This window comes from Drosophila montana, unplaced genomic scaffold (genome assembly GCF_035044405.1).
Source record: "Drosophila montana isolate Dmon_TW-CO22-7 unplaced genomic scaffold, ASM3504440v1 contig_3031_1, whole genome shotgun sequence".
NCBI lineage: Eukaryota > Metazoa > Arthropoda > Insecta > Diptera > Drosophilidae > Drosophila > Drosophila montana.
Window position 1 is genome coordinate 111,038 of NW_026997907.1, and position 20,595 is coordinate 131,632.

Here is a 20,595-nt window from a genome sequence, read left to right on the forward strand (position 1 = left end):
TATAGGGTATATCATTATCTATACTCAAATATATTTGCCCAAACAGAATATATACATATTCATATAGATAGAATGCTTGTGGGAGCAAATTCATATGGATGACGCCCGGCTAAAATTAGACGGCAAATACATTTTCATATTTTTAGCACATAGAAGATGTAAACAGTTTGATGTTCCTATAAAACTGAGCAGATTTTCGAAAAGCTCCACAAAAACGCCTCAGCCGCGAAACGGAATATACAAAAAAATAAATTCAAGTGTCTATCGGTGACTAATTGACGAATAATCAACAAAGGTACAAGGCACAAAATATAAAAAACTCTATAAAAAAAAAATAAAAAATATATAAAAACTATATCAAAAAATATTTAAAAAATATAAAATTGTATATAAAATATATAAAAAATATATAAAAATTATCTAAAATAATTTATATAAAAACTATCAAAAAAAGATCATAAACATTTTCGACTGATCCGTTGCACAACTTTCGACTAACTGGTGATGTGCATTAATTGCCATTAGTTCTGTCTTCTCTCTTCTGTTCTCCTGTCACGTAGATGTCCGTTGTGCCTCTAATGTTCCGCGATTGGTGGGATGAGATTGACTTTCCAATGCGCACGTCGCGCCTCTTGGATCAGCACTTTGGCCAAGGGCTGAAGCGCGACGATCTGCTGTCGTCCGTTTGGAACTCGCGGCCAACAGTGCTGCGCTCCGGCTATCTGCGTCCCTGGCAGCGTTCGGCCAACAGTCTGCAGAAACAGGAGTCCGGCTCCACGCTGAACATTGATAGCGAAAAGTTCGAGGTCATTCTGGACGTGCAACAGTTCTCGCCCAATGAGATCACCGTCAAAGTTGCCGACAAGTTCGTCATAGTCGAGGGCAAGCACGAGGAGAAGCAGGACGAGCACGGATTCGTCTCGCGCCAGTTCTCCAGACGCTATCAACTGCCAAGTGAGTACAGCTTTCGAATGTTTAATTATTTCTCTTGCTATAATTTGATGATTTCTGTTTATCTCAGGTGATGTCAATCCGGACACAGTCACCTCTTCGCTGTCCTCGGATGGTCTGCTGACCATAACGGCGCCCATGAAGAAACTGCCGCCGCCTCAAACTGAGCGCCTGATCCAGATCACACAAACCGGGCCCTCATCCAAGGAGGACAATGCCAAGAAGGTCGAGACCACAACCACCTAAGTGCCATGGACTGCAAAAGTTCTCGGAGCGTTACGAGCAACTAAGTTTTTTTTTACAATTATGAGAATTAGATTATAGATTATATGATTAAAATATTGGAAACCTTGTATTAAATATATATTAAAAAGGAATTGAATGTTGAGAATTAAAGATATTTTAGGGATAAAGTAATATTAATTGGATTAAAAATAAACCAAAGCAGATTCTTCGACTATATATAGAATAATTGCATATAATATAATTGCATCGATTAAACAAGTAAGAGCTTCTAGTCGGGAGCTCCCGACTAGGGGATACCCTGAACCCTCTTCTTCCAACAGGCGATAGGTATAAAATAAAAGATACTCGATATATATATACTATTCTAGAAGCTACATGTCAAGTTTGGTGACTCTAGCTCATATTATTTGCCGAAATTGCTCAAAAAACATGATTTCGATATCGATTTTTATCGATTACTTGGAAACGGGGTAAGTTATCGAATATCGGAAACAAACTCGTACTGCGCGGGGACTAGGAGGACCTACAGCTAAAATTTCTCTAGCTCTTATAGGTTCTGAGATTCTTGCGTTCATACATACGGACAGACGGACATACGGACGGACGGACATACGGACGGACGGACAGACAGACGGACATGGCTAGATCGACTCGGCTGTTGATGCTGATCAAGAACATATATATACTTTATGGGATCGGAGATGCTTTCTTCTGCCTGTTACATAAATTTGCATAAATACGTAATACCCTTTTTTCCCATTTTCTATGGGTTCAGGGTATAAAAAGGTCTGCTGATAATTTCATCAGAGATACATAGAATATATAAAACTTATCGGAATAACTTGCCAAATGCATACACACAGTGTATGCCAATTTATTCGAAAAATGTCCCCTTAATAAATTATGAAACCATACTAAAAACTAGAAATTCGAGCAATTAAAATCATTTCTTGGCTACACCCGGCGCCTTCGCGTCTGTTTTAGTCTTCAGATTCTTAAGCTGTTCCTTTTGCTGGGAATACAAAATGCACATAATTATATTCGATATATTACTATATAGGAGTAGGTATATATGGACAGACCCGTTTTGTGGAAGAACTCCTCCTCGCGCGCCGCCTCCATTTTGCCAAAGGAGCCGCCGGCCTCGCGTATGGCGCCGCCGCCGCCTCCTCCTTTGCCGGCACCGCTGCCCAGTTCTCCTATTTGTGACATTTTCGAGTGCCTGGCAAATAGTTTATAGTATATATATTAGATATAGCCAACGAGTCGAACTTGGGTGCATTTATTTATTTATATGCAATCGGGCGAAAGCTTATGCAATGTTTTCTTTTTTATGTATTTTCTTTTTTTTTTGATGGAACTTACTGAATTTGCTTTGGATACAGGCGCTGACTGAGACGGCGCAATGTAAACATATTGATTTATATAGCGGCAGACTATATAGTATATTATTTAAGAAATATATATACGACGGCAGGTGATGAATAATGCTCTTTATTTCAAGGTATTATGAAAAACTCAGCTGCGCGTTCGTTATTTTAGTTTTGTTTTCCATTGCATTGTCGAGGATGCCAACTTGTCTCAATCACTAATGACTATAACGGTCCGAATTTAATTTAATTTGAATAGTAACCGGTTTTGTTTTTGAATTGAGCAGAGATAACGAAATTTAAGTAACAAAAAAAAACTATTCAAGTGTCCACATCGGTTGTATATACGATTTATAAACTAGATTGCAGATTTAACTGCAGTCTAAGGCTCCTCATCGCCGGAGTCATTGTCCTTTTCGCGATTATGCAGGGCCTTTAAGCATTCGGTGCTCTAAACAAAGAAATAAGTTTATCGAATTGTGTAAAGGAATTATATGTGATAAATCGTGCCTCGTTCATGAAGAAGGCCTCTTCGTGTAGGTCCTTGTATTTGTTCATACATGTGGTATTATAGAGGGCTGCGTGATCTAGTGTTCGTTGGTATTCCTCCCATTTGCGTAAATGGTCCGCATTCTTAGATGTTTCGATGTGCTTGCGTATGTTGCACATCAGTCCTTGATTGACTGAGCTAAAATATTCCTCTTCCTTTATGCCACCTTGCATCTTTCCTAATCCGCCGCCCAACAAGAAGACATTCGGCAAGCTGCTCTTCGTCTCTGAGTAACGTCTATTAGAACATAGTCTTCGAAAAAATGCAACAAAAAACATATTCAAATCCATATATTTTTAAAATATAAGTTGTGATTGGCTTACGCGTAATTTAGATTTACGGTTTGTGTACGGGCAAACAAACCAGCGGGAAACATTTTTTCGTATTTAATATATTTGAATGTTTGATACGATATTAAAAACTTTCTGGTTGTAAACGAATGCTAAAGGCATCTAAATTTACTGTCAGAGAAGGTAGAACAAAATAAATATTTTGTAAAATGAAAGTAGCAATAAAAAACATCACAGAACTCCGCGAAAACTACATCCCGATATCGGTAAGTCACTATTAAGTCGATTGTTGTTGTGGAGTAAATTCAATAATTTCAAATTCAATGCGTCCGTTCACCAAAGACAGCCAACCAGTGGTAATCAAAGGAAGACGTAAGTCGAAACTGGAGGCGCCCAAATCAAAATCAGCGGCTGCGCTCGTCAAACGCAAAAACCGCAATGCTCGACGAAAGCAAAACGATGGCGCCAATGATTTGGCCAAGGAGCCGCCGCCATGTCAGTTTGTGCCGGTGCGGCGCAAGCCACTCGGTGAATATATGAATCTGGAGGGAGGAGCGCCGGTCGCGTCGCCATCACCATCATTGCAGGGTATGCGCATGAGCTATGCGGCCGCCGTGCAGACTGGTCTTGGTGTGAAGGTAATGATATCGCCGCGTCTCAAAAAATCGAATAAGCCTGGCAAGGGCAAGGCGGCCATTAAGATAACAGCTGATACAAAGTTTCGGATATTTGATGAACAACCCAAGCCGCATATTGTCCGTGTCGATCCGAAAGTGTTTCGGGCCGACGTTGAGCAGAGGGCCAGATTGAAGGGGTGCATCACAAAAAAAAAAACACAGATCACCCAAAAGGCTAGCAAATCGCATATTAAACTAACTAATGCCAAAACCGAACCAGATGACGCTGATATTAAAGCACTTGAGTTGAAATTCAAAAGACTGGCATGCAATGCAGCAGGTACTGCTACAGTTGCGGCTGTGCAAACGGCTAGAAATTTGAATTCAATTCAGGGCAATTCTTTAACAGCGTCGATTGGTCAAGCGGTGCTAAAGCGTGCTAAATTGAAATCGCCGGCATTTATCGATTCTGTTAGCTATTTAAGTTTTCATCATGAGCGTTTGCAGCGTTTAATCAAAAATCAAAGCATTTGCGTCATATGCTTACAATCGCCAGAGCCAATGAAGGTACCACAGTTTGAGGACAAGCATTTTAAATATCTCGAGGAAGCTGCACTTTTGGCACAAAATCGCACCATGCTACGCCTATGGCTGAACTCTGATCAACTGATATGCTAGTAAACATTTTTCAGACAGATAAATTTTAAAAGTTATATTAGTTATATTGTGTGTTCTAAGTTATGCCTGTTGAAAAAAAAAAACCAAATTTAAATGAAACGGCCACAATAAACTTGGCCTGCCAACGCAACGGCCGATAAAATAGTATTTTAACGCAAAATAGCTACTACAAAAATTCAACCCCAAGAAAATACCGTGTGTACAATTTGTATATCGATATAGTACATATTCAGTGTATCATGGCCTGGTCACACTAGTTGTGTTTAGGTTGATTATTTTCCTTATTTTGCGTGTAAAATGTTGTGTTGTGAAAAGCGCAATTTACTTGCAATGCTTATGTAGTTTTTCAACCAGCTAGTGGCCAATGTGCAAGCCAATAATGTTAACCGTTTGACGGCATTATACCAACTGCATGGCAGCGCCTGTCTAGCCAAACAGCAGCCCAGCAAAGTGAAGGCGTGTGAACGAGCGAGCGTGTGAGTGAAGAGAGGAGAGGAGTGGAGTGTGGAGTGTGTGTGGAGCGGAGCGCAGCGCGTTTTCTGTGTGTTTTGTGTGTGTATATAATGGACAAGTTAAAAAACAACAACAAAGAACATGCAGTTATTGCATCAATTGAGTGCTCCTATACCAATGCTGCTGACGCCGATGTGGATGTGGAGAGCAACAAGAGCACGCCCACACCATATTTTACGCCCCTGGAGTATTTGCAGACCTCCTTTGAGTTCCCATCGCCCACAACAGCAGCAGCAGCCGCTGAGCCCGCACGAGCCTGCTGCGATGAGGAGCCACTTTATACACCCAAACAGTTTACAATTTGCAATCCCAAGCAGCAGCAGCAGCAGCAGCCAACACAACAGTTGCCGCAATCGCCGACGACGCTGAATCGTAAATTCAAGCGATTCTCTTTATACGATCGCCGTTCGTGCTCGCCGCAGGACGGACGCATCTTTGCCAACAAGGAAAATACAATACCAAAAAAATGCAACACCGATAACGATCACGATAGTTTGTATTTATCGAAAAGCGAACACAACTCACCCACAATCCTTTTTAGAGATGACAGCTCAACGACGACAACAACAACACCAAACCTCCTTAACGACTCGAGCCGCCTTAGCTACTCACCGAAACTACTCGCCTCTATAAATAATCTCAATTTGAATCATTCACTTGGCGGTTCACCGCTAAACATCATCAATTCTGCGGGCTATAAAAATGGCAATTTCTTTCGCTTTCCCGAAATCGATCATGTGGTCCAGGATATGGTGCCGCCCGCAACTGCTGCTCTGGCAGCCGAGGATCCTGACAATCAGCAGCAAGCAAATGCTGTCGCAGTTGCCCAACTGCAGCAGGAGGCGGGCAATCGCCGCAATCGCAAGAATAAAAACAATCTCACCATACGCATCACAGATGTGCAGCTGGCCAGCAAAGGCAGCTCAGCACAGCCGGCATCCCCATCAACGCTGGCCAAGCCAAAGACGCCCACCATTAAGTGCACCAAGGAGAAGGCACGGTCCCTGGACTCGGCTGCCAACGAGACGGAGCTCTCGATTGTGGTGCATCACATAAATGAATCTCACGATATGTCCGCGCCGGGCAGCAGCAGTGGTCATGCCAATGCGAGCAATATGCTCATGCAGCCAAGTGCCTCCAGCCTGTACTCCACCTCTCTCTCCCGGCTGGATACGCAACAGTCGCTGCAATTTCGGCGCACCATGCGCCGCAAATCTCCCGGCCTGAACAACAGCGATTGGCAAATGTATCATCGGAAACAAAATCCATATCAGAGTTCACTGGACACAGATGAACTTAGGTCGGCGTCCAGTACGGACAGCAACAGTGGCAAATTTTCGTTGGGCGCCAACTTGGCGCCGCGCAGCGCACACAAACTGAATCCGATGCTGCACTCGTCGAGCACCAATTTAAAAACGTTGCCCGAGTGCCTGACACTGGTGGAGTTTACGCCAATCGTCGGTGTGGAGTCGCCGTTCAAGCAAAAGTCCATGGACTTGCCCGGCAGTGGCCACATCCAGGCTAAGAGCATGGCCAGCTCCATGAATCTGCTGCAGCGTCGCGGCTCCAATCACAGCCTCACACTGAATCTGCACAGCTCCTGTGGCAATCTGATGAACAGCGGCCTGAGCGTGTCCAATTATAGTTTGGGCTCGGTGAGCAACTCCAAGTCCAGCTGCAATCTGGAGCAGCAGCAGCAACAACAGCTGCAGCCGCCGTCGTATCAACAACAGCAGCAGCAGCTGCACAATCAATTAACTGTCGCTGCGGCCAGCGTGCAGTGCACGCGCCAGGGCTTGTTCCGGCGGCGCGGCTCCAATCACAGCATCACACTAAAGAGTCACACGACCAACTCGTGCGGCGAGCTTAACTCCATGGCCCAGACTCAGACGCCCAGCCATGTGACCACGACGCCCAAGCGCGGACTGCTCGAGCGGCGCGGCAGCAATCAAAGCCTGACGCTCAACATGAGCGGCCAGCTAATTGGTGGAGTTGGCGTCGCTGCAGAGCAGCTGCAGCCCAAGTTGACCGTGTGCAGCTGTGGTGCTGCCAATGCCGCCCAATCGCCGCATCAGCGCAAGTTCTTCAGCACGGAGAATCTGAACAGCAATCGTGGCGGCAACAGTTCGCAGTATTTGGACTTTAGCAGCAAGCAGCCGTTGTGCTTTGGCTCCGCTTCGGATTTGCAGCCCAGCGAGCAGTCGAAGAACAAGTCGCCCGCGGCTCATGCCGAGCCCGGCGTTGTTCTGTGCAGCTGTGCGGCTGGTGGAGGCGGCGTCGGCGTTGGAGTCGGTGTAGGCGTGGGCGTGGGCATACGCAACATTATGACACGTCCGCTCTCGCCGCAAACGACTAGCGAGGAATTCAAAATCTATTTGGCCAGCATACAGATGCTGCAGAGCGCCTCGAATCCGCTCAATCAGTACGATCTGATCAAGCTGAATCATGTTTTCGATGACAGCTACAAGGTGAATTTGGAGCAGCCGCCGGTGCTGGTGCTGGGACGCGGTGAGGGCGGCACGCCCACAAATCAAGTGCCACCCACCTCGGAGGATAGCGAACTGTTGGCCATGTATCAGGCGGTGGTTAAGCGTATTGTGACGCCTCTGCCCCAGCTGAGCGATGATGAACAGAAGCGCATATTTCGTGATCTGCACAAGGAGTTCTGGGATTTGCCGCTCAATCATCAGGAGAAGCCGATGGTGTTTGGCTCGCAGACAAAGAATCGCTACAAAACGATTTTGCCCAATGAACATTCGCGCGTGCTGCTCGAGAGCGAGGCCACGGAGCTGTTGAATCTGCAACAGCAGCACCAGCAGAGCTGCCTGCTGCAGCCACAAACCAGCAGCGAGGAGCTAATCAGCAAAACGACGCTACTGGCCAATGAGGATTTGCCCTACATCAATGCCAATTACATCAAGGTAAGCCTAAAATATTTATGACAAATATATTGATGACCACTTTTCGCTTCCAGGGCCCGGACTATGTGTCCAAGTGCTATGTGGCCTCGCAGGGTCCTCTGCCCAATACAATTTTCGAATTTTGGCTAATGATCTATCAGAATACGCAGCGTTATATACGCCGCTGCATGGACGGCGGCGGCAGCAGTCCGCATGTGGACAGGACACACATCCTGCAGCAGTACTATCAGAAGATCGTAATGCTCACCAATTTCACGGAATGCAATCGGCAAAAGTGCGCCATTTATTTTCCCATCGAGCTAAACGAAATTTTTGCTGTGGCCGCCAAGGGTGAAGTCTTTGAGCTGAGCGCGCTGGCACGCGACTACTTTGAGCCGCATCTGCTGCCAACGCTGGACAGTGTCGAGTGTGGACTCACTTCTAGTGAGCTGCAGCAGCCGGCAACCGAACGGGAGCTCAACAATCGCTGGCACATAGCCATCGATTCGCTTAAGGTAACGCTGAGCGAATCATTGCGCCGCACCCTGCCCGCCGATGGCAGTTTCTTTTTGGCCAAAAATGTGGGCATTGTGCGACGCAATGGCTACTCCGTGCGCAAGCTGGTGGTGCTCTACTGCATCAATGTGCCGGAGAGCGCGGGCCGGCTGGAGTATTATTTGCAAAAGATCTGCTGCTATCATTATTGGTATCCGGATTGGCCGGATCATCATTCGCCGCGGGATATTAATACGCTGCTGGACACCTGCCTGCATGTGCTCAATCTGGGCAAATGCGAGTCGGAGTTTGATAATTATGATGACAAGCGCTACACGCGCAATGCCCATTTGAGCGCCCAACGTCTGGAGATCTACAAGCAGGACATCTTCAATGCGGTGCAACCGTTGCCGGTGATACACTGCTCGGCGGGCATTGGACGGACCGGTTGCTTTACGGCCATACTGAATGCGGTGCGCCAGCTGCGACAATCCCTTGCCTATTCGCTGACGGGCATGTTGAGCCGAACGCTGACCATGGCGGATGTGGAGGCTATACAGAATGTCCGAGATGCGGATACAGAGTCCAGCTTTAGCTGTAATACGATATTGCACATCCAGCACATTGTTGAGCAGCCGGATGCGGTTAGTTTTGATCAATTGCCCAAGATGCCAGACATATTTGTGGACATCCTGGGCATTGTTTGCAATTTGCGGCTGCAACGCGGCGGCATGGTGCAAAACTCGGAGCAATATGAGCTAATACATCGAGCCATTTGTCTCTATTTGAAGCGCACTTTGGCGCTGCGACGTTTTTAGATTAGATAATTACCCATAAAGATGACAATTTTGATCAAGATGACGATCAAGATATAGTTGTAGACGATGTCGATGATGATGAAGAAGTTGAAGATGAAGAACAAAACACCAATTTACTATTTGTAAAAGAAACATTTTTGTGAAACTTATTTTAAAAGCAAAACAAAAAGAAAAAGAAAAAGAAAAACAACAACAACAACAACAACAAAAACAAATGCGAATAACCATGGCTAAAAGAGTCTCGAACATATAAACTTATATACATCAAATATAGTAGTTATATGGCATAGAGAAGATATGTTCTCAATGTTTGCTATATAAACTTATTATCTATTATCTACACATTATTATGATTACGGATTACTTATTATTATTATTACTATTATAAATGTTTATTAAGTGTTTTATGGATGTATGTCTGTTCAATGTGGTGTGCATGTATCTATGTACATAAGTGTAAATGTTTTCATTATTTTTCGGTGTGAGCAAACAAACAAAACACAACTATGCTTAAAAACAACAACAACAACTACAACTAAAGTTAATTATCCTTATTAATTACCTTACCTAACGAGCAACAACAACAACAACAACAACAGAAGCAACAATGGTGAGTTGGTAAAAACTGTTCGGAAAACGTGAAAAGCTCAAACCCTTTATCAAGTTGTCTCGGAGCCTGCTCCGTTTCTAACTGACTAAAACACCAATTTTCACGGCTTCCGAACTGCCAGCTCGACCCTTGTCGTTGCTGTTCGTCGTACAAACCCATAGTTACAGCTAGAGTTCTTTCATGACAAAAACAAAAACAAAAACAAAAACAAAAACAATTATATTGAAGAAAACAAAAAACTAAAATGAAATTTGAAAACTTGTATTAATGTTTATGCAATGGAACTAGTCAAATAAAACTTAGAAACATTTTAAATGTAATTATAAATGTGTAAAACGAATGCGTTTTAATGTTGGGCTGGGCAAATGCTTAAGTTAAGTAAACTATACATAAATCAATTTTTTAAAAAACTTTGCCTAATTTTATTTTCATAATTAGTCAAAGTCGAACTCGAGGATAACTTTGCTTTCTTGTTTAGATCTGCAGTAAAAATACTATTATAGCTACTACAATTATTTTTTTATATTTTATATTATATAAAGCGATATTTATTCCAGAATTTTTCAATTTTAGCCTGGAAGATAACTTTCCTTTCTTGTTTATATCTGCTTTAAACATTTATATTAAATCTACTATAATTATTTTTTAAATATTTCTCGCGGCTCTTTCATAAAATTGCCGTATCATTATTGAATTATCTTAGTCATGATGATGCCGCTAATGATTTTATGAATGTATTTTATGTGTGTGTATATTAACCCGTCGTGCCCATTGAAGGGTTAAAGTCAAATCAGCTGGTTTTGTTTATGCAAAACGAATGCGTTTGAATGAATCTTGATTGGGGGGAGTTGGTTAAGTAAACTAAACTCCAATCAATTTCTTTTAAATACTATCCCTATTTCATTATGTAATTATTCAAAGTGGAAGTAGAACGTAGAGGTTTATTTGTCTATCAGTTTTAGTAGTTATTCAAGAGTTATCCAATTTTAGCCTCGAAAATAACTTTCCTTTCCTGTTTATGTCTGCAGTAAAAATTCTATGAAAGCTATTATCATTATTATCATAAAGTTGCCGCATCATTATTGAATTAGCTTAATCATGATGATTCCGCTAGAGTTTTTATGTATGTATTGTATGCGTGTGTATGTGTGTATATTAGCCCGTCGTGCCCGCTGAAGGGTTAAAGTCAAATCAGCTGGTTTTGTTTGTGCGTCGTCTAAAGTTCATTTCTAAACAGGTTTGGCTTTTCGGACCGAAATTACATAGTGATTAGATTTTGTTTGTAGACCTAAGTTCTAATTATGTGGGCCTTCAGCACACTTCGCCGCGGACAGTATTCAATCAGTTGCCTCCGATTATTCAGCAATATGAGGGTAAGCCAAATACCATCAGCAAACAGTTTGTTACCTAAATTCACTTTCTCAATATGCAGGTGAAGGTGCCTGTGAACCAGGGCGTTGTGGTTGGACAACGGCAACAGCTCCCATGTGGCCTGCAATACGAAAGTTTCCTGGGCGTGCCGTATGCAGAGCCACCCGTGGGAGAGCTCCGTTTTCGGGTGAGTACTCCTCACAAAGATCCATTTGCAAACTTGTAATTTTTTGTTCCTCCCAGAGCCCTGTGCCGCTGGAGCGTTTCAAGGAGCAAGAACTAGACTGCTGCAAAGAAGGCGACGTCTCGCATCAGCGTGATCCGTTTACGCAAGAAGTGATTGGCTCCGAGAACTGCCTGTTCCTCAATGTGTATGTGCCCAAGGGCAAGTCACAGAAACCTCTGCCCGTCATGGTGTGGATTCATGGTGGTGGCTTCTGGTTCGGCAATGGCAACAGTGACTAGTAAGTGAACCCCTGCGAATTTGTAAACATCATTATAATTTCTCCATTTGCAGTCACTTTCCTGCGCAGCTAATGCAAGAGGAGGTCATTGTGGTTACCCTGAATTATCGTCTGGGTGCTTTGGGCTTTCTGAGCTTACCCGAGGCGGGCATACACGGCAATGCCGGTCTGAAGGATCAGCGTCTGGCGTTGCAGTGGGTACAGGATAACATTGCCAGCTTCAATGGTGATCCACAGAATGTGACACTTTTCGGGGAGAGCGCTGGCGCTGCTGCAGTGCATCTGCACACATATGCGTCGCATGCCAACAAGCTGTTCCACAAAGCCATCATGCAGAGCGGCACTGGCAACATGGAGTGGGTATTCCAGCAGGATGCTCCGCACAAGGCACGCCGTCTGGGCGAACTGCTGCAGGGCAAGAATATAGAGCAGGCTAGCGGCCTGTTGGAATTCCTGCAGTCCGAGGCGGCGACACCATTGGGCATGCTGGCGAAAACTTTGGATGTGCTGACGGCTGATGAGCGACGGCGCGGATTGCCACTGGCCTTTAAGCCAGTTATCGAAGATCCAAGCAGTCAGGATAGCTTCATAAATACTCAATTTCTGGACTTGCTGCATGACAAGGAGCGCCTGCGTGATATGCCACTGCTGATGGGCTATAACTCTGGCGAGGGCATAGCCATGGTTGCCAATGCCAGGCGCAAGTTGGAGCTCTACGATGAAGATCTGGCACGCGTGGTGCCACGCAATTTGGTGGAAAACCCCAAGGCGCCAGAGGCATTCGAAGCCGCCGAGGACATCCGACAATTCTATTTTAACGGGCAATCAGTAGCGCCCGAGCGGCTCGATAACTTGGTCGATCTGTTCACTGATTATCATTTCAACATCGACATGCAGCACGCTGCAGAGATTCATGCCAACTGCCAGCGTACCGCCCCATTGTATTTCTATCGCTTCGACTATGTGGGCGGCAGGAATATGTACAAGCGTATTTTCCAGGCGGAAAAACTACGTGGAGCATCGCATGCCGATGAACTTTCCTACCTATTCCAAATGGTGGATGACGATTTACCGCTGGAGCCAGAGGATGCCAAAATGACTGAGCGCATGTGTCAGATGTGGGCTAACTTTGCCAAAAATGGGAAGCCATTGGACAGCTGGACACCAGTGCAGGGACCAAAGAGGGACGCCAATGGGGAGCTCGAGCCCTTCCAATTGGACTATATGCTGCTCGATCGGGAGTGCAAAATGCAGCGAAATCCAGATGCGGAGCGTATAGATTTTTGGCGCAGCATGTACAAGAGATATAAGTCCCAATGCTATGAAGCGTTGAGAGCAAAATTGTAACGGATATTTTTTTAACAATAAATATACTCATAATATTTCGAATTTCAATGATATATATTGATAGCTTATCGATAAATTATTTTTAGTATTTTTTAAATGCTGATATATCGATACTTTTAAGCATCCGGCGGCTTCGGAAAGTTCCAAGATCAATCAGCTGTCTTTTGGTGCGTCCAAAGATCAGTTTAAATATATTTAAAAAGATTTTTTAATTACAAAGAGATTACGATTTGCCATATATATATGTATTTGTAATTATGTGGGGTTTCGTTACCCTGAGACGTGGACAATATACAGCCAGGTGCCTCAGATTATACAGCAATGGAAAAGTAAGATGAAAAGCCCTGAGGAATTCTTATTAAATTTAAAGCAATCAATTCGCAGGTGAAGGTGCCTGTGAGACAAGGAATTGTGGTCGGACAACGGCAACAGCTGCCAAGTGGCCTACAGTACGAAAGTTTCCTGGGCGTGCCGTATGCAGAGCCACCCGTAGGAGAGCTCCGTTTTCGGGTGAGTGCTTCACACAAAGATCCATTTGCAAACTGGTAATTTCTTGTTCCTCCCAGAGCCCTGTGCCCCTGGAGCGTTTCAAGGAGCAAGAACTAAACTGCAGCAAAGAAGGTGACGTCTCGCATCAGCGTGATCCGTTTACCCAAGAAGTGATTGGCTCTGAGAACTGCCTGTTCCTCAATGTGTATGTGCCCAAGGGCAAGTCACAGAAACCTCTGCCCGTCATGGTGTGGATTCATGGTGGTGGCTTCTGGTTCGGCAATGGCAACAGTGACTAGTAAGTGAACCCCTGCGAATTTGTAAACATCATTATAATTTCTCCATTTGCAGTCACTTTCCTGCGCAACTAATGCAAGAGGAGGTCATTGTGGTTACCCTGAATTATCGTCTGGGTGCATTGGGTTTCCTCTGCTTACCCGAGGCGGGCATACACGGCAATGCCGGTCTGAAGGATCAGCGTCTGGCGTTGCAGTGGGTACAGGATAATATTGCCAACTTCAATGGTGATCCACAGAATGTGACTCTGTTTGGGGAGAGCGCTGGCGCTTCGTCAGTTCATATGCACATGTACGGTCCGCAAGCCAACAAGCTGTTCCACAAAGCCATCATGCAGAGCGGCACTGGCAACGCGGAGTGGGTATTCCAGGACAATGGTGCATACAAAGCGCGACGTCTGGGCGAACTGCTGGAGGGCAAGAATATAGAGCGGGCTAGTGACCTGTTGGAATTCCTGCAGTCCAAGGCGGTGACACCATTGGCAATGCTAGCGAAAACTTTGGATGTGCTGAACGATGATGAGCGACGTCGTCACCTGCCCTTCTCATTTAAGCCAGTTGTGGAGGATGCAAGCAGTCCGGATAGCTTCCTAATTAAACCATTTATTGATCTGCTGCATGACAGGCAGCGTCTGCCCAAAATGCCCGTCATTACAATTCGGCAGAGGGAACGGTCATGATGACAAATCCCAAACGTAAGGTGGAGCTCTACAACGAGGATTTGGCGCGTTTGGTGCCACGCAGTTTGGTGGAGGATCCAGAGGCACCAGAAGCACTTCAGGCTGCCGAGGATATGCGTCAATTCTATTTCAATGGAAAGCCGCTCACGCTCGACTGTCTCGACAATCTAGTAGACCTGCAAGGTGATGTGCATTTCATTATGGACTTGCAGCATGCTGCAGAGATTCACGCCAACTTCCAGAAGGCGCCGTTCTATTTCTATCGTTTTGACTATGTGGGAGGCAGGAACATGTATAAGCGCCTGTTCCAGGCTGACAAACTGCGTGGAGCATCGCATGCCGATGAGCTTTCCTATCTATTCCAAATGGCTAATGATAAGTCTCCCATGGCACAAGATGATTTCCAAATTTCTGAGAAAATGGGCCATATGTGGGCCAACTTTGCCAAATCTGGCAAACCATCGAAGAGCTGGACACCAGTAGAGAAACAAACGAGGAATCCCAATGGGGAACTCGAGCCATATCAATTGAATTATATGATACTTGATAGGGAATGCAAAATGCAGCTAAATCCAGATGTAGAGCGTATGGATTTCTGGCGTAGCATGTTCAAGAGATATAAGACCAAATGTTTTGAAGCAGTGAGGGCCAAATTGTAAAAAATTCAAATTAGAATATATCTTTTAAAATAAATATGCTCATTAAAATTACAAATTCGATAGTTTTTTAATTTAATTAATATCGATATGTTAAGTAGTATTTAAATACCAAAAGTTCAGTCGTGAGCGATATTAATATATCGAGGGGAAACAACATATCGATAGCAAGTCGTTGCCTATTGCAAGTTAGTCATGGGTGCATTGTTTGGGAAATCTAGCAAAAAGACAGCTCCTAGTCGCATTACGGACCACGACAAGGCCGTTCTGGTAAGTACAACTGCTCGTCCACCTGTCTGTGCATTGTAACAATTGCTAATCCCTTGATAAACCGTAGCAATTGAAGCAGCAACGGGATCGTCTGAAACAGTACCAGAAGCGCATCGAACTGCAGCTCGAAAATGATAGACTGCTCGCCAAGAAGTGCCTACAGCAGGGCAGAAAGGAGTAAGCAGCTACCGTAGTTTACCAAAAGACCTTGTTTAAACAAAGAAATCCATTTTAGCCGCGCCAAACTGCTGCTGCGCAAAAAGAAGTATCAGGAAAGTTTGCTCTCGAACGCCGACAAACAGCTGGACAACTTGGAGAAGTTAGCCGCCGATTTAGAATTCGCGCAGGTGGAAATGAAGGTGCTGGATGGCTTGAAGCAGGGCAATGCTGCCTTGAAGAAGGTGCACGACATGCTGGACATAAACGAGGTGGAGAAGATAATGGACGAAACACGCGAGGGCATCGAAAAGCAACAGGAGATTGATGCCATACTAACGGATGTGTTGACACAAGAAGACGAGGACGATGTGCTCGCCGAGCTCGATGCGCTGGAGGCTGAAGAGCAGCGAGTACAATTGCCCGATGTGCCCAGCGAAGAGTTGCCAGCCACACCTGCGGCAACAGCAGCGGATGACCTTGAGGATGAGGAGGACGAGCAGGAGACAGCTGCAACCAAAGCGACCAAAGTAAAGGACAGTGCAAAGAAGGTGCTGCTGGAAGCCTGAAACTAATGCCATTTACTTTATTCATCGAACTAAGCATAACCTTTGTATGTATGTATGTAAATCCCATGTATGTACGAGTCCTTTGTGAAACACATATATATATTTTTATATAAGATTATTTCCATCAGAATCGGCAGCAGTTGTGCACATCTCATTTCCATTGGCCAGCATTTACATTAGACTCTCGAGTCTTCGGTTAGTTCTCCTGCCAGATCTGCGCACATCCTCCCGGACGCGCGTGCGCAGGCCTCTATTCTCATCGCGCAGACCTTCGATCTCCTCCAGCAGCACCACATTCTCCTGGAACAGTTTATCGTATTTCTTCTGGACGCTCTTGTCCTCCGCCACGGACTTGTAGCGCGCCAGCACAGTCTCGATTTGTTTGCGCTGGCGCAAGAACTCATCGCGCACCTCGGCATCGAGTGTGACGAAGCGCTTGAGCTCATCATCGTTGGCGTGCTTGTGGAACAGCTCCTTGACCGCCTTCTTGAGGCCATCGGCGGTGCTCACCTCGCCGGCCACATAGAAGATGTCCGTGCAAATGGCATTAAGGCATTCGCGGGCGGCCTTCGCGCGATGTCGCTCGGAGCGCAGCTCGGTCACATTGCTGAGATACTTGTCGCGCATCTCCTTGAGCTGCAGCTCCAGCTGTATGTTGTTCTGATTGAGACCCTCCAGTTCGTGTTCCATTTCGATAATATGTTTGCGTTTGTCGTTGATCTGGAACTCGCGCGGCTCAATCTGTGCCTTCAGCTCGGCAATTTTGTGATTAAGCACCTGCTTGTATTTGTCCAGCTCCTGATTCTTATGCAGCAGCTCCTGTATGCGCTTCTCCTTGGCACCGATGGCATAGTCACGATCCGAGATGTCCTTCTGCAGATCCTCGATATTGCGCATCTGCTTCTGCATTTTCATTTGCGACTTGATATGCTCCTCCTTGAGCGTTTCCACCTCCTCCAGCAGATTGTCGATCTCCCTGCACTGTGATTCGTATTTCTTTTGGAGCACGCCCGCCTTGCCGCGCCACATCTGCGTCTCGTTGCGCTCGGTGGTCAGCTTGTTCTCGTATTCGGTTTGCGTGGCAACCATGTTGCGATCATTTTCCGCCTCCACCTCCTGGCAGTATTTGATGAACTCGTCCTTCTTGTCCTGCATCTCCTTCATGAGCTCACGTATGAGATCCTTGCGTTCATCCAACTGCTTCTTGTAGTCATTCTCCAGCGCTTCGATCGTGTCCTGCAGCGTGCCCGTCGAATTCTTCAGCTTATCCTCGTAACTCTCGCGCAGCTCCAGCATATTCTCGCGTAGATTGGTGAACTTCTGATATTCGATGAGCATGCGCTCGGAATATTGGCTGGCCAGTATGTCCATTTGGGAGCGATGATCCTGCTTCATATCGTTGATCTGGAACGTAATCAGATTCATTTCCTCCGTGTGCTTGGACACAATCTCATTGTTCAGCTCCTTGAGCTCCTCGAGAGCGCTGCAATAGCTGCGATGCACCTCCTGCAGCTGCTGGCCATCAAATATCTCATTCTGGCTCAGCTGATACTGGAACTCCTCGGCCTGCTGCTTCAGACGCAGCTCCAGATTGGTTATCTGCTCCACTTTATCGCTCAGCTGGGTGCGTGGTATGAGCACCTCCTGGCTCTTCATCAGATCCTGATCCATGGGCGCCACCTTCTCCTCAATGTTATCCATTGTCCAAATGGCAACGGTGCCCCGCTTGGAGATCGCCACCAGCATCATCCCATCGTACGTGAAACGCAGCTTACTTATGGGTCCATCGAAGAACCGGAAGTTGGTAAAGGTGCCGCCGCCGGCCTCCAGGAACGGCAGCTGCATATTGAACAGCCCGCCCTCGTGATCCGCAATGAACATGATCAGATCGGAGCGTGCCAGGCACAGATCCGAGACGGCTCCCTTATTGCGCGACGGGACCGTAATCTCGCGCTGCAGCGTCGAGTCCTGGAACTCGCGTATGGTGCCATGATTGGTGCCCGCAAATATGGTCATCGGTTCGCTGAAGCTGACACAGATGGTCACATATTCGGTGCCCTTCTGCACGATCTCCTGCAGGCGTGCGCCCGTCTCAATGTCCCACTGATAAATGGCTCCCTCCGCGCCGCCGGATATCAAATATTTGTCCGTCCGTGTCCAGGCAACGGACAAGACGGTGCCATTGTGTCCCTTCAATTGTATGACCACCTCCAGATTATAGACCGATGTCACCGCTATATTGTTGTCATAGGCAGCCGCCATCAGGTGGCCAAAGTTCGAGTATCTCACATCGTTGCAGTGCGGAAAGTTGTACGTCTTGACGATCTACGGGGAGGAGGAGGAGGAGGAGGAGGAGGAGAAGGAGGAAGAGGAGGAGGAGGGAATCAATCAAAAGATAGAGAATTGTATGTAAAAAACTCACGTTTAGCTCATCCATAAAGATCTGTGTGATGCGCAGCTGATCGGAGAAGCCGATGGCCGCCATGAGGCCCGTGGAATTGAGCTCGACAATGTTGACATCCACCTGAAACTTGCGCACCAGCTCCACCTTGGCCGTCTCATAGTTCCAGATGCGTATGGTCTGATCCCTTGCTAAAAAAACGAAAAGGGCGCACTTAGATTCAAGTTTCTGATAGGGATCCAAATCTCACACACAAGCCGTCATAATGATGGGTTTCCAGGCGCAGACAGAGAGAGCGACCACCTCGCCGATGTGGATGAGCACGCCGAGCGGCTCGAACTTGAGCTGTTTGGTCTTCAATGTCTCCGGCACAATCAGGATGCCCACATAGATCTGGGCATGGGCGCAGGTCACGATCACCGTCTCCTGCTTGTGATCGACGGCCAGATTGGTGATCTGATAGAGGGGCTCCGCATATATCGAGATGGGCACCGTTAGCACGGTCTTGCGCTCGAACTTGAACTTGGAGACGCGTTCGAAGACGAACACCTTGTTGAAAATGATGTAAGCGAAGCCCCTGGCAAAGGCGGTCATGCAGAGCACACGCGAATCGGGCAGGATTACCGGCTGTATGGCCGAATAGCGTTGCTCCTGGGCCTCGCGATCCTTGTCGAACATCTCCTGGTCGACCATTAGGTCCACCGTTTCGGCAACGCTGGCCTTCTGGCTAAGCTTATGCTCACCGTTCTCCACCAATATCAGCTGGTCATGATCGGTGCCCATCATCAGCAGATCCATGGACAGAAAGGCCATTGTGGTGACACGATAGTTGATCTTCAAGTTGTTGCTTATGGTAAAGCCGCGCTCCGATTTGCTCAACAGCAGCAGGGTGCGATCCCCGGCCACGGCCAGGAAGCCGCAATCGCTGGGATTGCCGGCAATGCACTCGGCGCCGCCATGGGATCCCGGCAATGTGGCGCGTCCCTCAATAACGGTGCTCGTCTTGTCCAGCACCAGCATGAAGACCATCTCATTGGGCGGCCTGGTCACCAGCGCAATGGCACGCGAGTCATTCGTAAAGATCATTTGCTGCACCTGCGCATTGCGATGGTTGCCCGGCAGCTCCAGATGGCGACGTTTCTTCAGCGTCGACAGCTCATAGATGGATATATAGCGACCGCTGTGGGGCGAAGGGGGGGGGGGAGGGCACAAAGAGAGCATTAAACTAACTTTCACAACGAACTCTTACTTCCTCGCGTGCAGCTCCAGCACGGCCAACAGCTTGCGATGCGAGCTGAGCGCAATGATTTCCGGCGTGGTGTCCTCCGGAAAGCGCAGAAAACGCTGCTTGTTGGTCACATAATCGTGGAATGCGAGCACACCCTCCACCGGATATATGACCTCCTTGGTCAGATTAAAGTTAATGTTGCCAATGACATCTGTGCGCAGGCCATAGATAAGCTTCGGCCGTATGGACACCGAATTAGCTATGGACGAGCGTTTTTCGTCCATTTCGTGAGTCGCTTAGAAAATATATATGTATATATAAATCGGAATTGGCTGTGGTAAATATTTATGCAATTTTCTTTTTGTGTGTATCTTAAGCTCGCGAGTAAAATATTCAAATAATTTCGATCAAACAACGGAAGGAATTGTTAAGGCAGCCCTGACAGCAAATTCCATGGCATCGAGAATGCTTGTTTCCCCCGGGGGGAGGGGGGGGGGGGGGGCTGGGAAATCCAACAGCATGTTGGTTTTTTATTTTGGCGCGTAAAGCTCTTCGTAATCAAACAGCGGCAAAAGCGCATGAATAAATAATTAAACGCCTCCAAGTATGCTTTTAATTTCCTAGGACGCA

At 46.3% G+C, this 20,595-nt stretch overlaps 9 protein-coding genes across 11 annotated transcripts; 6 read left to right on the top strand and 3 right to left on the bottom strand.

The window, feature by feature from the left end:
* Window positions 1–199: 199 nt before the first annotated feature.
* Window positions 200–1,413, top strand: l(2)efl (lethal (2) essential for life). Of its 2 annotated transcripts, none has more exons than XM_064685412.1 (3): window positions 200–295; window positions 526–954; window positions 1,022–1,413. In XM_064685412.1, exons 2-3 carry the CDS (start codon window positions 561–563, stop codon window positions 1,195–1,197), a joined length of 570 nt encoding a protein of 189 aa, XP_064541482.1. In that variant the 5' UTR covers window positions 200–295; window positions 526–560; the 3' UTR covers window positions 1,198–1,413. The 2 variants fall into 2 exon arrangements, with proteins under 2 accessions (XP_064541482.1, XP_064541483.1); XM_064685413.1 differs by having other exon boundaries at window positions 218–295; window positions 561–954.
* Window positions 1,414–2,035: 622 nt separating this feature from the next.
* Window positions 2,036–2,703, bottom strand: LOC135430602 (ATPase inhibitor A, mitochondrial). The gene is made up of 3 exons (XM_064685333.1): window positions 2,563–2,703; window positions 2,284–2,419; window positions 2,036–2,212 (listed from the first exon to the last, which is right to left on the bottom strand). The coding sequence occupies exons 1-3, from the start codon at window positions 2,610–2,612 to the stop codon at window positions 2,141–2,143; spliced, it is 258 nt and encodes an 85-aa protein (XP_064541403.1). The 5' UTR covers window positions 2,613–2,703; the 3' UTR covers window positions 2,036–2,140.
* Window positions 2,676–3,583, bottom strand: LOC135430601 (uncharacterized). Its single transcript, XM_064685332.1, has 3 exons — window positions 3,441–3,583; window positions 3,078–3,369; window positions 2,676–3,018 (listed from the first exon to the last, which is right to left on the bottom strand). Exons 1-3 carry the CDS (start codon window positions 3,491–3,493, stop codon window positions 2,950–2,952), a joined length of 414 nt encoding a protein of 137 aa, XP_064541402.1. The 5' UTR covers window positions 3,494–3,583; the 3' UTR covers window positions 2,676–2,949.
* Window positions 3,531–4,849, top strand: LOC135430600 (uncharacterized). 2 transcript variants are annotated; one of them, XM_064685331.1, is made up of 2 exons: window positions 3,531–3,673; window positions 3,754–4,849. In XM_064685331.1, the coding sequence occupies exon 2, from the start codon at window positions 3,944–3,946 to the stop codon at window positions 4,700–4,702; it is 759 nt and encodes a 252-aa protein (XP_064541401.1). In that variant the 5' UTR covers window positions 3,531–3,673; window positions 3,754–3,943; the 3' UTR covers window positions 4,703–4,849. The 2 variants fall into 2 exon arrangements, with proteins under 2 accessions (XP_064541401.1, XP_064541400.1); XM_064685330.1 differs by having other exon boundaries at window positions 3,534–3,673; window positions 3,750–4,849.
* A 91-nt stretch (window positions 4,850–4,940) lies between these two features.
* On the top strand, window positions 4,941–10,374 carry PTP-ER (Protein tyrosine phosphatase-ERK/Enhancer of Ras1). The gene is made up of 2 exons (XM_064685329.1): window positions 4,941–8,136; window positions 8,190–10,374. Exons 1-2 carry the CDS (start codon window positions 5,266–5,268, stop codon window positions 9,426–9,428), a joined length of 4,110 nt encoding a protein of 1,369 aa, XP_064541399.1. The 5' UTR covers window positions 4,941–5,265; the 3' UTR covers window positions 9,429–10,374.
* Window positions 10,375–11,239: 865 nt separating this feature from the next.
* On the top strand, window positions 11,240–13,262 carry clt (cricklet). Its single transcript, XM_064685326.1, has 4 exons — window positions 11,240–11,411; window positions 11,471–11,596; window positions 11,653–11,873; window positions 11,927–13,262. Exons 1-4 carry the CDS (start codon window positions 11,340–11,342, stop codon window positions 13,218–13,220), a joined length of 1,713 nt encoding a protein of 570 aa, XP_064541396.1. The 5' UTR covers window positions 11,240–11,339; the 3' UTR covers window positions 13,221–13,262.
* Window positions 13,263–13,371: 109 nt separating this feature from the next.
* On the top strand, window positions 13,372–15,399 carry LOC135430596 (esterase B1-like). Its single transcript, XM_064685327.1, is given in 5 exon segments — window positions 13,372–13,549; window positions 13,605–13,730; window positions 13,787–14,007; window positions 14,061–14,653; window positions 14,656–15,399. Coding segments are annotated over 5 exon segments (1,701 nt in total). The 5' UTR covers window positions 13,372–13,477; the 3' UTR covers window positions 15,345–15,399.
* A 54-nt stretch (window positions 15,400–15,453) lies between these two features.
* Vps20 (vacuolar protein sorting 20) lies at window positions 15,454–16,466 on the top strand. The gene is made up of 3 exons (XM_064685328.1): window positions 15,454–15,611; window positions 15,679–15,788; window positions 15,847–16,466. Exons 1-3 carry the CDS (start codon window positions 15,537–15,539, stop codon window positions 16,334–16,336), a joined length of 675 nt encoding a protein of 224 aa, XP_064541398.1. The 5' UTR covers window positions 15,454–15,536; the 3' UTR covers window positions 16,337–16,466.
* Window positions 16,323–20,407, bottom strand: tous (testes of unusual size). The gene is made up of 4 exons (XM_064685325.1): window positions 19,987–20,407; window positions 18,992–19,917; window positions 18,759–18,928; window positions 16,323–18,661 (listed from the first exon to the last, which is right to left on the bottom strand). The coding sequence occupies exons 1-4, from the start codon at window positions 20,247–20,249 to the stop codon at window positions 16,508–16,510; spliced, it is 3,513 nt and encodes a 1,170-aa protein (XP_064541395.1). The 5' UTR covers window positions 20,250–20,407; the 3' UTR covers window positions 16,323–16,507.
* Window positions 20,408–20,595: the final 188 nt, after the last annotated feature.

Excerpts from the sequence above, each read along its gene's own strand:
- clt (XM_064685326.1), top strand. The coding sequence starts at position 11,340 with ATGTGGGCCTTCAGCACACTTCGCCGCGGACAGTATTCAATCAGTTGC. Across the intron at positions 11,412-11,470 it reads GATTATTCAGCAATATGAGG|GTGAAGGTGCCTGTGAACCA; the intron begins GTAAGCCAAATA and ends CTCAATATGCAG. Across the intron at positions 11,874-11,926 it reads GGCAATGGCAACAGTGACTA|TCACTTTCCTGCGCAGCTAA; the intron begins GTAAGTGAACCC and ends CTCCATTTGCAG.
- PTP-ER (XM_064685329.1), top strand. The coding sequence starts at position 5,266 with ATGGACAAGTTAAAAAACAACAACAAAGAACATGCAGTTATTGCATCA. Across the intron at positions 8,137-8,189 it reads TCAATGCCAATTACATCAAG|GGCCCGGACTATGTGTCCAA; the intron begins GTAAGCCTAAAA and ends TTTCGCTTCCAG.
- LOC135430600 (XM_064685331.1), top strand. The coding sequence starts at position 3,944 with ATGAATCTGGAGGGAGGAGCGCCGGTCGCGTCGCCATCACCATCATTG.
- LOC135430602 (XM_064685333.1), bottom strand. The coding sequence starts at position 2,612 with ATGTTTACATTGCGCCGTCTCAGTCAGCGCCTGTATCCAAAGCAAATT. Across the intron at positions 2,420-2,562 it reads CTGTATCCAAAGCAAATTCA|GCACTCGAAAATGTCACAAA; the intron begins GTAAGTTCCATC and ends ACTATTTGCCAG. Across the intron at positions 2,213-2,283 it reads AGGAGGAGTTCTTCCACAAA|CAGCAAAAGGAACAGCTTAA; the intron begins ACGGGTCTGTCC and ends ATTTTGTATTCC.
- LOC135430601 (XM_064685332.1), bottom strand. The coding sequence starts at position 3,493 with ATGTTTCCCGCTGGTTTGTTTGCCCGTACACAAACCGTAAATCTAAAT. Across the intron at positions 3,370-3,440 it reads ACCGTAAATCTAAATTACGC|ACTATGTTCTAATAGACGTT; the intron begins GTAAGCCAATCA and ends ATTTTTTCGAAG. Across the intron at positions 3,019-3,077 it reads AGGCCTTCTTCATGAACGAG|AGCACCGAATGCTTAAAGGC; the intron begins GCACGATTTATC and ends TTCTTTGTTTAG.
- Vps20 (XM_064685328.1), top strand. The coding sequence starts at position 15,537 with ATGGGTGCATTGTTTGGGAAATCTAGCAAAAAGACAGCTCCTAGTCGC. Across the intron at positions 15,612-15,678 it reads ACCACGACAAGGCCGTTCTG|CAATTGAAGCAGCAACGGGA; the intron begins GTAAGTACAACT and ends GATAAACCGTAG. Across the intron at positions 15,789-15,846 it reads CTACAGCAGGGCAGAAAGGA|CCGCGCCAAACTGCTGCTGC; the intron begins GTAAGCAGCTAC and ends AATCCATTTTAG.
- tous (XM_064685325.1), bottom strand. The coding sequence starts at position 20,249 with ATGGACGAAAAACGCTCGTCCATAGCTAATTCGGTGTCCATACGGCCG. Across the intron at positions 18,929-18,991 it reads ACCCATCATTATGACGGCTT|CAAGGGATCAGACCATACGC; the intron begins GTGTGTGAGATT and ends TCGTTTTTTTAG. Across the intron at positions 18,662-18,758 it reads TCTTTATGGATGAGCTAAAC|ATCGTCAAGACGTACAACTT; the intron begins GTGAGTTTTTTA and ends TCCTCCCCGTAG.